This window comes from Danio rerio, chromosome 18 (assembly GCF_052040795.2).
Source record: "Danio rerio strain M-AB ecotype USA chromosome 18, GRCz13ab, whole genome shotgun sequence".
NCBI classification, from domain to species: Eukaryota; Metazoa; Chordata; class Actinopteri; order Cypriniformes; family Danionidae; genus Danio; species Danio rerio.
The window spans coordinates 2,987,501-3,004,806 of NC_141038.1; the positions used below are offsets into that span (position 1 = coordinate 2,987,501).

The following is a 17,306-nucleotide window of genomic DNA, read 5'->3' on the forward strand; positions in this document are numbered from 1 at the left end:
ATATATATATATATATATATATATATATATATATATATATATATATATATATATATATATATATATATATATATATATATATATATGTAAATGTAAATATTTAAATGTTCAAATGCTGAATACAGATGTATTTTGAATTACCTATAATAATAATGTTGTTTGTTATTTTTAGCATTATCATTACTACCTTGAATGAAACCAAAGCAATTGCAATATAGTGACTTACCTCTTCCTTAAAGTCCAGGTTATCTCTCTCTAATTTCTTCCTGGCTAAATCTCAACAACTTCTTTTGGGCAAAGAGAAAAGGTTTCTTGCATCTGCTGGTGAATGACCGTCAAATTTCACTGATGATAACAAGTCTCACCTCCTCAAGGAAATCTTGCATTGAATTATGTCATTGTCAATATTTCAGTCCTTTTGAGCAAAAAGAAAGAAAAATATATATTTAGCCCTTTATATTTTTTATGTAAATAAAAGCTAGCTGTTAAAGCAAGTTGGTCTGAATATGATAGACATTTAGTCGAGCTAACAAATCAAGCAATGAATTACATGAAAATCACACGATTTTCACACAAATTACACAGTTAAACACGTCACCGTTTGTTCCACTGGCTCTGGTTCGAAGGGAAAAAAGGTTATGATGTGCGCAATGCTGACAGCAATCTAGATAAACAGGACATAATGTTATATTTGACTTGGATACCTGATCTGGTATGTTATATGATACTCATTGTATTAATCGTGAGTTATTAAAGCAAATGACTCGATTGAAATCGCTATTTGTTTCAAATACATTCACTCTAAACTTTTATTGATGTAACGTAAATAGCCAAAACCAAGTGCACGAAACAAGTAACTCACGGCTAAATTATAACAAATAGTTCCGTATTAGGATACACGCGCACATCAAAGCCAACATATCAAATAATATAACGTTAGATGACAACAAAAAAAGACATACATACCTATGATTTAGCAGAAACGTCGTTGGCCTGCTCTTAACTAGGGATGGCTGACGTGAAACTGATGTTTTGACACAGTGTCGAGATCCCGAAGCGCAAGTGTTTCGAATCACTGCACCGAAGCATGATCCGAAGCACCCAAGTCACGTGACTAAAGTGTTTCGAAACACCTAGTCACGTGACTAAAGCGATTCAAAGCATCGATCAGCTTAGAAACGTTTCGAGACCTGGTGAATCCTAATTTGACTGCCAAGGTCTCCAAATTATCTCTGTCTCAAATGGCTTAGAGCACTGTGGGTTTGCTTATTGATTCTATGCTTAGCATGATGTTTTGGGTTCGAATCCCGACTTCGAAATCATGGTTTTATGTATTTTAATCATGTTTCTGTTTTGTGTAGCCTAAATAGGATACAGCTACAGTTACGCCATCAATTTAGCATCATTTTTGTAACACTGTAAAACAATAATAAATATTTTTACAGTATGGTTGGGTTTAGGGTTTGGGTAGACATTAATAAAATACAATAAATGGGAAATTTAATGAATAATATAAATAATTCTTGATAACTTCAGGCCACCGTTTTTGATCTAGCAACAACCCTGTTTTAAGACAAAAACAAGACATATTTATTCACAAATTGTTTATTCGGATATCAGACCAATGTTGAAACAAAACGATACAAGAGCAAAGCATTACCAACTGGTATTAAAGCATTTTAAAACAACTGCTACTGACTGGCTTCGAAACCTACTACTCCTGCATGGATGTCTGACACCTTAACCACTGTACTATGTTACTTGAAGGTTTCCACTTTCACAAAGTGGGGTTTAATCCCTCAATTTGTTCAATCGTTCTTTGCTGACGCTGTTTCAGTGCAATATATATAAAAAAATGACCACTAAATGTCACTGTAGAGTGAGGTTTCGAAACGTTTCGAAGCTTCGACACATTTGCTTCGACTGTTTCAGTGTTTCACGAAGCCTCGCTTTGCCCACCACTACTCTTAACCGCTCTATCACGGTCTCTCACATCATTAATACACTGGTAAAATAGATCGGGCAGTCAGATGGGTAGCACATCGCACAAAAACATGTATACAATTATATACAATCGATTATAAAAACGATTGACACGTAGCTCCGCAGAAAGAAAGATGGTTCGTTTTGTCGCGCGCACGTGACAGGTACCCCCTGCAGTGAGCTATGGAAGTAAATTGCGCATGCGCCAGAAGCTTATAAGGCGCATGCGCCAACAAGAAGGGCACGCATCAACGCAAAACTAAGAATTTTGTATTAGTTCAACGAAATATTTTAAGTTTTTCACATTGAAGCACCATATTTGTTGAACAAACTAACTATTTTTTGTCAGCATTTCAAATGAAAATATTTAAATTCAGTTAACTTATTAATCTTTGTTCAGAGGACTTTTTGAAAGTTGGCGTTTTTACAGTGTATATATATATATATATATATATATATATATATATATATATATATATATATATATATATATATATATATATATAGACAGGCAGGTATATGTAGACGTAATTAAGATGATCTGCTGCAGATTAAACCGAGCATCAGAATAGGGAAGAAAGGTGATTTAAATGACTCCGCCCTCGTTTAAAAAGAGCACAATCTAATTTAAATTTAAAGCGACTTTCACCAAATCACCATAATTAGCATCAAAGCCTAAAAGGGTCAGTTTTAGAGAGTTATAAAGCCTTATTTGTGTTGCATTTTGAGCTGAAACTTCACACACTCTAGTGATATCAGAGACACATCTTTTACATCTCATAAAAAGGACCAAAATAGGTCCACTTTAAATGGTGTTGTCAAACAGTGTGTTCAGCTCTCTGCTGGAGTATAGAGGTATTGCAGGAGGCGTGGCCTGTGTTAAACCAATCAGATTTTTTCCTCCTGATGTTAGTGTGATATGCATAATTTTTGTTTTACAAGGTAAAATTCATTGTGCAAAAGACGCGCTGTCTGCTGCTCCTGCGCAGGATCTAACTTGCCCAGATCTGCAGTCAGAGGTCAGGACACCCTCTCAGTGTGTGGTTAATATCTCCAGGCCATCGCGCTGGAGTCCAGGATGGTTTTGGGGTTTAGGGTTTAAGGGTTTTATGTTTCTGTTAAGTACATTGGCTCCATCCCAAACCAAATGCCAGTGAGTTAACAGGCAGCGTTTGGGTTCCCTGAGGTTTCAATACAGTGTTTAAAGGCATCACTGTGTAGATAATATACAGATATTTCATAAGAAGTCAGACATGATTCTTGATGTAAATAGAAAACAAACTAGGATTCATCTTTGAGATGAAACATTTTATTTCAGCTCATATTCAGAATAATTAGCCTTGCTGTTAAATTTTAATTCTATAGTTTCCCCAGTTTCTGTTTAACGGAGAGCAGATTTTTTCAACACATTTCTAATCATAATAGTTTTAATAACTCATCTCTAATAACTGATTTATTTTATCTTTGCCATGATGACAGTAAATAATATTTAAGATATTCTTTAAGAGACTATTATTCAGCTAGAAGTAACATGTTAATGCTTAACTAGGTTAATTAGATTAAAGTTTTGTTTGTGGTTTGTTCTGTAGACTATTGAAAACAAATATTCCTTAAGGGGGCTAATAATATTAACCTTAAAAACTGCTTTTACTCTAGCCGAAATAAAACAAACAATACTTTCTCCAGAAGAAAAAATATTATCAGACATACTGTGAAAATTTCCTTGCTCTGTAAAATTTCATTTGGTTAATATTGAAAAAAGAAATAAATTCATAGGAAGGCGAATCATTTTACTTCAACTTTATGCTGTATATATGATATGCAAAAGGCAGGGAAAGAGTAAAATCTTATTATTCGTTTAATAGCAGTGAATCAGAATAACAAATGTTTGCCTTTATTGTGACTGAAAATCAGGGTTATTTCACCAAATATCGATGTCTTGGCACGTTTGAGGTAAAAAAAAACAACAAAAAAAAAACAATATATTGACATTAATATAAACATATAATATATAAACATCAAATATATTTCCATATTATATTTGTTATTAAAATATATTAATTTGTTTTTGTATTTTAAAAAGATTTCTCTAAATTACAATATTTGATTTTAATATTTGTAAGAAATATTAGGTATTTCACAAAATAAACCAGAAATATAAAATGACTAATATATACATGCATACATACATATATATATATAATAGATCTTCTATCAATTTATTTATTTATTCATTTATATACCCTTAATTTCTAATTTAATTAGAATTGTATTATTATGATATTAATATTATTTTTATTATTACTTTTAGTTGTACTTATTTATTATATTTTAATATTTGCAAGAAATATCATCAGTGGTTTAAAGAATAAAGTAAAAATATAAGTTGAGGAAAACAATAGTAAAACACATGCATACACGCGCACACACACACACACACACACACACACACACACACACACACACACACACACACACACACACACACACACTCACACACATATATATATATATATATATCTTGTTTGTTTTAATTGTATTAATATTATTAATATTATTACTACTTTAACTTATTTTATTTTTTTAATTCTTACTTGTTATTATTTATGTCTATGTGCAAAACATTATGTGTTTTATGTTGAAGTCAGAATAATTAGCAGCCTTAGATTTATTTATTTATTTATTTTTTTTCCCAAATGATGTTTAACAGAGCAAGGGAATTTTTACAGTATGTATGATAATAATTTTTCTTTTAGAAAAAGTCTTATTTGTTTTTTTTTTCGGCTAGAATAAAAGCAGTTTTTAATAAAAAAAAAAAAAACACTTCAAGGACAAAATTATTAGCCTCTTTAAGCTAACTTTTTCCCGATAGTCTACAGAACAAACCATCGTTATACAATAACTTGCCTAATTACCCTAACCTGCCCAGTTAACCTAATTAACCTAGTTAAGCCTTTAAATGTCACTTTAAGCTGTATAGAAGTGTCTTGAAAAATATCTAGTCAAATATGATTTACTGTCATCATGACAAAGATAAAATAAATCAGTTATAAGAAATTAGTTATTAAAACTATTATAATTAGAAATGTTTGTTTATTTATTGGTTAGTTAGTTAGTTATTCATTAATTTTTTTATTTATTAGTTATTCATTCATTCATTTACTCATTTATCTATTTATTTACATAGCCCTAATTTCTAACTTAATTTCTAATTGAGTTTGTTTTAATTGCATTATTATGATATTATTTTTATTATTATTATTACTATTGCCATTATTACTTGTACTTTTTTAACCTTTACTTATTATTACTTACTTCTATGTGCAAAACATTACTCTATATTACAATATTTCATTGTAATATTTGTAAGAATCATCATCAGTAGTTTTTAAAAATGTACCTTGACTAAAATATACAAAATGACACAATCAGTGTTGTTATAATTAGCTTGTTTTCCAGCTATTTTCATTTGATGAATTTATCTCTTGCCCGTTTGTTTGTGAGCTCGAGCACGTTTTACTCCCGGCAAGATTTAAAGTGTCTTTTGTGTGTCTTTCATTCCTCCCGTCCAAATACTTTCTTTATCTCTCCGTGAATGTTGATGGCCTGGAGAAAGAGGCCTGACTTGTGTGTCTGACCTTTGGCCTCAGATTCCTCAGGAGTTTTATCTGCGTCTGAACCTTGACCTCTGACTGGCTCCACGGGTCTCACACTCCTTACAGAGCGTCCAATGATTGTAGCGCTGCTGGGTTTAGCCCTGCCTCCTCAACTCAGTTCTGTGATGTCATCAATGTGCATCGATCAGATTGACTGATTGATAGAGATCAGAGAGACAGAATAATAATCTAATGCTTCATCTGTTGGAGATCCATATCTGGGTCTTCAGCTCTTTTATGGCTAAATCTGTTCTGTGTTATACTGTAACTGGGGTGGATCTAAACTGCATCTTTCTTATCCAAAATCAAACAAAAAGTTCTCAGGGGTAGCTTATTTAATGCCTCAGTGCTCTTTGGGTTAGGGATTCATCAGAATAAACTGCAAAAGTCAGTGCAAGGCACTCGAAAAATTAGGGAAAAATGTTTAAAAGCCTTTATTGACATGGCTATTCCTTACAACTAACTACAAGGGAATGTTACCCTGATGAAGACAAGTGTTTGCTGAAATGTGTAGGCACAGTTTTAAGGAATAGCCATGTCAATAAAGGCCTTTTAATATTTTTTCCACATTTTATGAGTGCCTTGGACTTACTTTTGCTGATTGTTTAGCATTTTTCTTATTTTTATAGAATTTTATAGACTGACCTAAACAAATAATCCTGATGTAATTATTGTTAAATATATATTTTTAATTGTAATGAAATAAAAATCTAAATATCTAAATCTAAAAAAAATCTAAAATAAAAATATATAAATATTAATAAAAAATCTAAAAATAAAAAATAAAAAGTTAAAATTTCTTCACTATTAAAACTAAATAATTATATATTTAAAACAAACTCAAATTAAATGTTGAAGCTATTTATATACAGCCTTAATTTCTAATTTAATTTATAATTCACGTTTGTTTTAATTATATTGTTATTATTATTATGATTAAATTAATGAATAAATAAATGGATAAAAACCCTAATTTTAATCTCTGAAATTATCAATGATACTTTGACAAATTTCTTCACTATTATAACTAAATAATGATATAAATAAAACAAACTTAAATTAAATGTTAAAGCTATATATATGTATATGCAGCCTAATTTCTAATTTAATTTCTAATTCGAGTTTGCTTTAATTATGTTATTATTATATTATATTATATTATATTATATTATATTATATTATATTATATTATATTTAATATATTATATTTAATATATTATATTTAATTTATTATATTATATTATTATATTATATTATATTATATTATATCATATTATATTATATTATATTATATTATATTATATTATATTATTATAATCATATTATTATTATATGTATTAAATAAATGAATAAATAAATAAATAAATGAAAACCTTACATTTTAATTAAATCTTTGAAATTATCAATGTTGAATTTTCAAATTTCTTCACTATTAAAATTAAATAATAATGTAAATAAAACAAAGTCAAATTAGATGTTAAAGCTATAAATACAGCCTCAATATCTAATTTAATTTGAAAATTGATTTTTAAAAAAATTATTATTATTATCATTATTATTATTATTTTATGCATTAAATAAATAAATAAATAAAAACCGTTAAAGTAATCTTTGAAATTATCAATAATGCTTTGACAACTTTCTTCACTATTAAAGCTAAAATTATAATAATATAATTAATACAAACTTAAATTATTATAAATGTAGAAATTATAAATTTATAAATAGCTTTACATTTTAGCTGTTAGTTTTAGCATTTAGAAATTAAATTTCTAATTTCAGTTTGTTTATATTATTACTATTATTATTATTACTATTTTTATATGTATTAAATAAATTTATTAATAAATGGATGTAAAATATGTCTTATATCCAGTTATGTATTGCTTTGTTGATTTATTGATTTATTTAATGTATTTGTGTGTTACACCATTATATAGATAATGGCATTTAAGCTCAACAGCTAATGGTTAAATATTATGAAAAGTTCATGTTGATGTCGTTTGTAAGCTCTCAGTTTATTTACCCATTAACAGACATTTTGGGCAGGTTTAGTTGTAATCTCTGAGGATTTAAAGCTCAGAACATGTTTAGTCATGTTAGGATTGAATATTTGTGTTGTCTAGCGCCACCGTGTGGTCAAAAGTCAGACTACAGGACAGTGTGTGGGGAAAATAATAGTCAATAAATAAGTCACTGTAAATGTTGAAGTGTTAAATGAAATGTGACTCTTTGGAAGCGCAGTGTCTGTAATGTTTCTTTATAAGTGAAATGAGGTATTTACTTAGAAAGTAGCATTTATAGTTTGTTATTGTAGATTTATTTTCAGAAAGCAGGCTTAAAGTTTATTTGTCTATAAGATACACTCAAGAAGCAAAATTACATAAACTATTAATATAACGAGCATAAATGTTAGGCTTTAAAAAAGTGTGTGTGTGTGTGTATTTGCATGAGTGTGTAAGGGTGTGAGTGTGTGTGTGTTTCCCATGGCCTCTGCTCTTTGGGTTGACCCCTCTGGCCTGGTGTGTGTGTGTGTGTGTGTGTGTGTGTGTGTGTGTGTGTGTGTGTGTGTGTGTGTGTGTGTGTGTGTGTGTGGTCAGTGAGCAGATGGAGGATGGCTGAACGGGGGATGGACACTCGTCTTTTGTGTTGAGGATCAAACTCACTGACCAACACCTTCAGCTCCGGGCATCTGCTGCTCACACACGTGCACGCGCTGAACACACGTTAACTATCTAACACACACCACAAATCAGCTGACCTCACTGACCACATGTATGATGATCTCACACATCTGCTGTCTTACACACACAATCACACACACACACACACACACACACACACGTGAGCTGACCTCATGCCATGTGTGTGTGTGTGTGTGAGCTGACCATATGCATGATGATCTCAAACGCACGCACGCACACACACCTTTACAGAAACACAAACACACAATTACAGAAACACACACACACACATACACCTTTACAGAAACACAAACACACAATTACAGAAACACACACACACATACACCTTTACAGAAACACAAACACACAATTACAGAAACACACACACACACACACACAATTACAGAAACACACACACAGTTACAGAAACACACACAATTACAGAAACACACACACACACACAATTACAGAAACACACACACACACACACAAAGAAACACACAAAGACACACAATTACAAACACACACACACACACACAATTACAGAAACACACACACACACACACACACACAGAGAAACACACAAAGACACACAATTACAAACACACACACACACACACAATTACAGAAACACACACACAATTACAGAAACACACACACACAATTACAGAAACACACACACACACAATTACAGAAACACAAACACACAATTACAGAAACACACACACACACACACAGACACACACACACACAATTACAAACACACACACACACACACACACACACACACACACACACACACACACACACACAGTTACAGAAACACACACACACACACACACACAAAATTACGGAAACACACACTCAATCACAGAAACACACACACACACAATTATAGAAACACACATGCACACAATCGCAGAAACACACACAATTACAGAAACACACACACACTCACAGAAACACACACACACAATTATAGAAACACACGTGCACACAATCGCAGAAAAACACACACACACGTCAGCTGACCACACGCATGGTCATCTCTCACATCTGCTCTCTCTCACACACACACACACACACACACGCTGGTTCGAGTCCCGACTGGCTCAGTTGGCATTTCTGTGTGGAGTTTGCATGTTCTCCCCGTGTTGGCTCCCCCACAGTTCAAACACATGCGCTGTAGGGGAATTGCGTGAGCTAAATTGTCCGTACTGTATTTGTGTGAATGAGAGTGTATGGGTGTTTCCCAGTACTGGGTTGCAGCTGGAAGGGCATCCGCTGTGTAAAAGAAATGCTGGAACAGTTGGTTCATTCCGCTGTGGCGACCCCTGATGAATAAAGGCACTAAGCTGAAAAGAAAATGAATGAATAAAGAAATTGGCCATAGTGTATGAGCGTGTGTGTGAATGTGAGAGTTTATGGGTGTTTTCCAGTGCTGGGTTGCGGCTGGAAAGGCATCCACTGCGTAATATATATACTGGAATAGTTGGCGGTTCATTCTGCTGTGGTGACCCCTGATGAATAAAGGGACAGATCCGAAGGAAAATGAATGAATGAATGATGTATATTTTAAAATGTTCTGTATGCATGTTTGTTTTACAGACCCAAGGAAGAAATACCACATCAAACTCCTGGCTTTCAGCTTCATGGGTGACGGATATCAGGCAGACCAGACCATCAGCACGCCAGGATGTGTTTGTGAGTTTACCTTTATTTTTATTAGGGCTTTTTCTGGGTCAGAATTGGTCTTCGGTGGTGGCTGGTCATGGTGGTTTCGTAATGGTTCTTTTACTTAGGGATGGTTTTTCAGTCCTCTTTCCACCACTGGCTATATGGGAATTGAGTAAACTAAATTGGCCGTAGTGTATGAGTGTGTGAGTGAATGAGTGTGTTAGGGTGTTTCCCAGTACTGGGTTGCAGCTGGAGGAGCATGTGCTGCATATAACATATGCTGGAATAGTTGGCGGCTCATTCCGCTGTGGCTAAATCTGAAATAAAGGACTAAGCTGAAGGAAAGTGAATGCATTTCATCCTGTTTTTATGCTGTTTGTTTGTTTGTTTGCAGCGGTTCGAGATCGTCTGGTCCCGCCCCCTCCGCCACCTCATCATGTTTACGCCCACAGTAACTCCTCCTCCTCTGTGTTCCTGCACTGGGCTCGTCCCGCCTTCACCAGTGCACAGACGCTCAACTATACGGTGCGCTGTAACCCTGTGGGCCTGCAGAACGCCTCGCTGGTGCTGTACCTGCAGACGTGAGAGAACTCAACACACAAACACATGTGCACACACATACATGCACATAAACACACACATTCACATGCACACACATACACACAAAGATGTACACACTGAAACACTCACACACACACACACACACATAAAAAGATGTACACACTGAAACACACACAATCACACAAATACAAATTCAGAAACTCAAAATAACACAAATATACAAATACACACTGCACATACCACACACACACACACACACACATAGAGAGAAACACTGAAACACACACGCTCACAAACTTACCCTCACACACACACACAATTACACATAAACAAAAATATAGAAAATTAAACGATTACACACATACACACACACACACACACATACATTCACATGTAGACACTCTCTCTCACACACAAACATGTACACACACTATCACAGACAAACTAACACATATATACGATGCTGACACAGACAAACATACACACACACGCACACACACACAAGCATACACTCATAGGCCTATACACAAACTTGCGCTCGCTCACACACACACACACACACACACACACACACACACACACACACACACACATACACACACACACACACACACACACACACACACACACACACACACACACACACACACAAGCATACACTCATAGGCCCATACACAAACTTGTGCTCGCTCACACACACACACACACACACACACACATACATTCACATGTAGACACTCTCTCTCAGACACAAACATGTACACACACTATCACAGACTAACTAACACATATATACGATGCTGACACAGACAAACATACACACACACACACACACACACACACACACACACACACACAGAGAGAAACACTAAAACACATACACACACACACACATATTTACCCTCACACATCACACAATCACACATACACAAAAATATAGAAAATTAAACGAACACACACATATATACACACACACACACACACACACACACATTCACATGTAGACACTCTCTTTCTCACACACAAACATGCACACACACTCTCACAGACACACTAACACATATATACAATGCTGACACAGACAAACACACACACACACACACACACATACACTCATAGGCCCATACACAAACTTGCGCTCGCTCGCTCACACACACACACAGAGAGAGAAACACTAAAACACAAACACATACTCACACACACATACACATACTTACCCTCACACATCACACATACACAAAAATATAGAAAATTAAACGAACACACACACATACACACACACACACACAAACGCATTCACATGTAGACACTTTCTCTCACACACAAACATGCACACACACTCTCACAGACACACTAACACATATATATGAGACTGACAAAGACAAACATACACACAAACACAAGCATACACTCACAGGCCCATACACAAACTTACACACCTAATCACACACACACACACACACACAGTGAGTGTTCCGTTCTCAAATGTGGTGTGTGTGTGTGTGTGTGTGTGTGTTCCTCCAGAGCTGCTCAGAGTCTGCTGGTCACTGATTTGGAGCCAAACACTAATTATGAGTTTGCGGTTCGTCTTCATGTGGATCTGCTGTCCAGCCCCTGGAGTCCAGTGGTTTACCAGACCACACTGCCTGAGGGTAACACACATCATATATATATTTAATATATTATACATTAAACATTACATTTATTTATTATTATTATTATTTTTAATTATCTCAAGGTAATCTTTTCATTTTAAACCTTCTATCAATTTATTCATTACGCTGACATTTTGTAAAATATTCTAATCTAATGCTGCTATTTATTTAATGCCTGATAAAATTAAGTTTTAGCCATTGTAACAAGTTTTAGAGTACTTGGAGTATTAACAGTGTGTGTGCTTGTGTGTGTGCGTATGTGTGTGTGTGTGTGTCTGTTTGTTTGTGTGTTCAGCTCCCTCTCGAGCTCCTGTCGGGGTGAAAGTCACACTGATTGAGGGAGACTCTGCTTTGGTGTCGTGGAAAGCTCCGGATGATCGCAGCGCCGCTGCCGTCACGCATTACACTGTCCTGTACGCCACACGCAGAGCCTGGGCCGCCGGAGACTGGCAGATGCTGCAGAGAGAAGGTGACACTGCATTAGAAGATAGAGAGATATAAAGGGACACTGCTTGACCCATCCAATATCCATATACAGCTGAAGTCAGAATTATTTGCCCCCCTGTTTATTTTTCCCCCAGTTTCTGTTTAACGGAGAGCAGATTTATCCAACACATTTCTAATCATAATAGTTTTAATAACTCATCTCTAATAACTGATTTATCTTTGCCATGATGACTGTAAATAATATTTGACTAGATACTTTTCAAGACACTTCTATACAGCTTAAAGTGACATTTAAAGGCTTAACTAGGTTAATTAGGTTAACTGGGCAGGTTAGAGTAATTAGACAAGTCATTGTGTAACGATGGTTTGTTCTGTAGATTATCGATAATAATATTGACCTTAAAATGGTGTTTAAAAAATTAAAAACTGCTTTTATTCTAGCCGAAATAAAACAAATAAGACTTTCTCCAGAAGAAAAAATATTATCAGACATACTGTGAACATTTCTTTGTTCTGTTAAACATCAGTATATCATTACCGATTGTATAAGTGAAATATCAAACATTTCAGAAGTCAATAATGCTGAGTGAATCTGATGAAAAGATGATGCAGACCATGAGATGAGCTTTAAATGGATGGGTTTTCCGGCTCTGTTTGCAATGGTTAATGATGATTTCTTTTTTTCTGATTCAGATTACTCTCTGGAATAATAAGAATTTTAAAAAGACATCATTTGGGAAATATTTAAAAAAAGAAAAGAAAAAAGAGGGGTGAATAATTCTGACTTCAACTGTGTGTGTGTGTGTGTGTGTGTGTGTGTGTATATATATATATATATATATATATATATATATATATATATATATATATATATATATATATATATATATATATATATATATATACAACTATATTTATTCTATTATATTCTATTATAATGAATAGTAAAAAAGCAGAACCATTTGATCTAGAAAAAAAAACAACCTCTTTTATATTTTTAGGATTAATATAGTTCTTATAATATTAAAGAAAAAAATAGAAAATATTTTACATATCAGTTCTTATTTTTTATCAGTATCGAGTATTACATTTTTAATAAATAATATATATTTTTTATAAAATTAGCTATTAATGATGAAAAATAAAAATCTATTTCATCTACTAATTAAGTATATATTAGTTAATATTCAAATCAAGTCAACCTAATCAAAGTTATTTTTTCATTTTCTTTTCGGTTTAGTCCTTTATTGATCAGGGGTCGCCACAGTGGAATGAACCGCCAACTTATCCAGCATATGTTTTATGTAGCAGATGCCCTTCCAGCTGCAACCCATCTCTGAGATACTTAAAGTTATCATTAATTTTATATATATATATATATATATATATATATATATATATATATATATATATATATATATATATTTTTTTTATTTTTATTTTTTTTTTATTTTATATATATATATATATATATATATATATATATATATATATATATATATATATATATATATTTATTTATTTAAATTTTTTTTTTTTATATATATATTTTTTTTTTTACAAGATGTACTAACCTACTTGATACATATTAAAATAAAAAAAAGGAAAATATTTTTTTTTCTCAAAAGATCTGCATAATTTTTGAGTGTAAATAATCACATTTGGGTGTGTGTGTGTGTGTTGATTATTTTTGGGTAGTTAACCTGTTTCTGGTCTGGTTGTCAGGGAGCATTACCATGGCGCTGCTGGAGAATCTTCAGCCCGGTCAGGTATATCTGGTGCAGGTCTCAGCATCCAATCAGATGGGAGATGGGCCGTTCTCAGCCGCTGTAGAGCTGACCATACACACTGACGGCCATGCTCCTCGAACACATGGCTCCTCCCACTCCACAGGTGATTGACACATCCTTTTAAATGCACGTTATTGGTCAGTTTAGGCTTAGAGATAGAGAAGAAATAATAGAATGAGTGTGATATTATAATAAAGTGTGTTTTTGTGCTGTGCCTGCAGTGTTTTCCGATGGTTTCTATCATCTGGATCAAAGGTCAATGACGGGTATAGCGGTGGGCGTTTGCATCGCTTTAACCTGCATTATCATCTGCATCCTTATACTGGCCTGCCGGAGCAAAACCAGGTCAGAGCTCTCCTATTTAAATACCACTGATGGTGTGTTAAATCAGTAAGAAAGGTTATATTAGGCACTTAAAATATGCTCATTTTTAAGTTAACTAAAATATGAATAAAAAAGTTCAGTATATTAATTTTAAAAAGCATATAATATAAAAGTATGTATATATATATATATATATATATATATATATATAATTAAAAGTTAATAAATTTGAAAGTTAGTTTTTAAAAATTATTTTAATGCATTTTTTAATTTCATATGTGTATATCAACATTCATAATACTGAATCTAAGTAAATATTCTTGTTTTTTGGAGTACTATTATTGAACACAGATAAAAGCTGAAGTAAAACAAATAATTAAACCTAAATATTTATTCTTATAGATTATAAATTGTAATAATAATCATTTCTTAATAATATTATTATATTATATTAGTAATAATATAATGAATAATTCATGAAGTATTAATAATTAAATCAGTAATAATATTATATAGATTTTTATTATTCATGCAATATTAATCATTTAATTTATGAATATTAAGTTTGGCAGCTAAATGAAAACTATTAATATTTTGTGTAGACCTGTATAAAGTGACACTGGTTCTGGAAATCTACATTTTGTTCGACCGAAAAACAATAATTCATTGTATTTATTGTAATTAGTGTTTAATTATTTATTTTTTTGTTGTAGAATATATCATTATTTCTTTACTATTAGTGATATAATTACTAACATAAGTAAAAATTGAATTTTAAATTCTATATTCTTATATTCCTTTATATTATAATGAATAGTAAAAATGCAGAAAACTTGATCCAGAAACTAATATTATCCATTTTTTGGATTATTATTATAGTTTTGATTAATATTAGAAAAAAAAACTGTATAAAAACAGTATTAATATTAGGCATAATTCATCATAATTATAAAAAAAAATCTGTATTAAACGTTGTATGAATATTTATTTTGAATAAAATTTGCTATTACTGATCAAAAAAATAATAATCTATTATTTAATCTACTAATTATTTATATAATTAGTTATTATTCGATGACACAGTGACGTAGTGGGTAGCGCTGTCACCTCACAGCAAGAAAGCCCCGGCTGGGTCAGTTGGCATTTCTGTGAGGAGTTTGCATGTTCTCCCCGTGGATGTTGTTTTAGCCACTTAAAATATGCTAATTTATAGGTTAATTAATTTATTTTTAAAAAATTAAATATGTTCAAATTTAAAAAGCATTAAAGCTAATAAAATATGCATTTATTTATTTATTTATTTATTTATTTATGACAACATTCATTTTCAACATTTAAACTAAATGTAATATTCTGAACCTAAATAAAATGTTCAATTTTATTGTACTCTTGCTGAAAGCAAATAAAAGCTGAAATAAAATAAATAATAAAACCTAAATATCAATTAACATAAATGAAAAAATTATTAATTAATTATAATAATAATAATATAGTTGTTTTATATTCAGATCATACTACACAAAACTATTATAATTTAAATAGAAATAAATTATAAGTATTATAAATAATTAAATATTAGTTGAAAACCTTAGAACCTAATGATCTAAGCCTAAGTAGTAATAAAAGCAGAAAACAATCCCCAATAAAAATCACAAAAACATAATTAATAAATACATAAAAATTTTATTATTTTTAAAGAAATGATGTTTACACAACCATAAAGTACCCCTGTCTCCAAGCAATGCACTATCTTTATCTAATTATTGCTTATTATTGAGTTATAGGAAAAGACTTTCTCAGAAGTCAGATAATTGATTGTTTTCATAATGATGTCCATGCATTATTCATGACAGGAAATCCTGCACTACCAAATCCATCAGGCAGGCAGGAGGACAGACTCCGCCCACTGCAGTCCGTCTGGCCAATGAGAGTGCAGCTGAGAGTGTAGAGGTGATGATGCCCATGATGAGAGATCATTTCATCGATGCAAAGGTGCGTTCACAATCACATGACTTTATGCCTGTAAATATGCTTTGTGTGTACAATTTTCTGACAAATACTGTATATTACATTATTTCAGGGTGGAACAAATCTGATCATTAACAGTTATGGGCCCGTGAAGCCTACCATTGAGAAGAAGAGAAGAAAGAGATGGAGCTTCTTTAAGAAAAATGAAAAGGTACGAAACCACAAGCTTTACAATGAGCTTTATTAAAGTAACTATCATTATTAACACATTTATTAGCATGAATCTGTTATTAAGATCAACAGAAATGTAAACGGTCTAATGAAACACTGCAAATGGGGCCTAATTTTTTAAACCATACAGTGAAATATATTATGTTTAGAACATTATTATTGTAAAAATTCTTTATTCATTTTAATATGCATACATTTACATGTTTAAATATTCTAATTAATAATTCATGAATCTGTTATTAAGGTCGACAGAAATGTAAATTGTTTTGTAAAACACTGCAAATATTGCCTCGAATAACAATTTTTCCATCCATACAGTGAAATATATAA

At 32.2% G+C, this 17,306-nt stretch overlaps 1 protein-coding gene and 1 long non-coding RNA gene across 2 annotated transcripts in view; one reads left to right on the top strand and one right to left on the bottom strand.

Annotated features, from left to right (window-relative positions):
- Nucleotides 1-1,082, bottom strand: part of LOC147839629 (uncharacterized) — a 3,580-nt gene extending 2,498 nt beyond the window's left edge. The window contains exons 1-2 of the long non-coding RNA XR_015514635.1: nucleotides 967-1,082; nucleotides 227-415 (exon numbers count right to left, since the gene is read on the bottom strand). This is a non-coding gene — a long non-coding RNA (uncharacterized LOC147839629). The remainder of the gene's footprint in view (nucleotides 1-226; nucleotides 416-966) is intronic.
- prtga (protogenin homolog a (Gallus gallus)) overlaps nucleotides 1-17,306 on the top strand; it is a 75,516-nt gene that overhangs the window by 55,681 nt on the left and 2,529 nt on the right. The window contains 8 exon segments of the mRNA NM_001045030.1: nucleotides 9,932-10,027; nucleotides 10,395-10,581; nucleotides 12,086-12,213; nucleotides 12,512-12,685; nucleotides 14,389-14,556; nucleotides 14,675-14,798; nucleotides 16,631-16,769; nucleotides 16,858-16,956. Of these exon segments, the coding sequence (NP_001038495.1) occupies nucleotides 9,932-10,027; nucleotides 10,395-10,581; nucleotides 12,086-12,213; nucleotides 12,512-12,685; nucleotides 14,389-14,556; nucleotides 14,675-14,798; nucleotides 16,631-16,769; nucleotides 16,858-16,956 (1,115 nt within the window).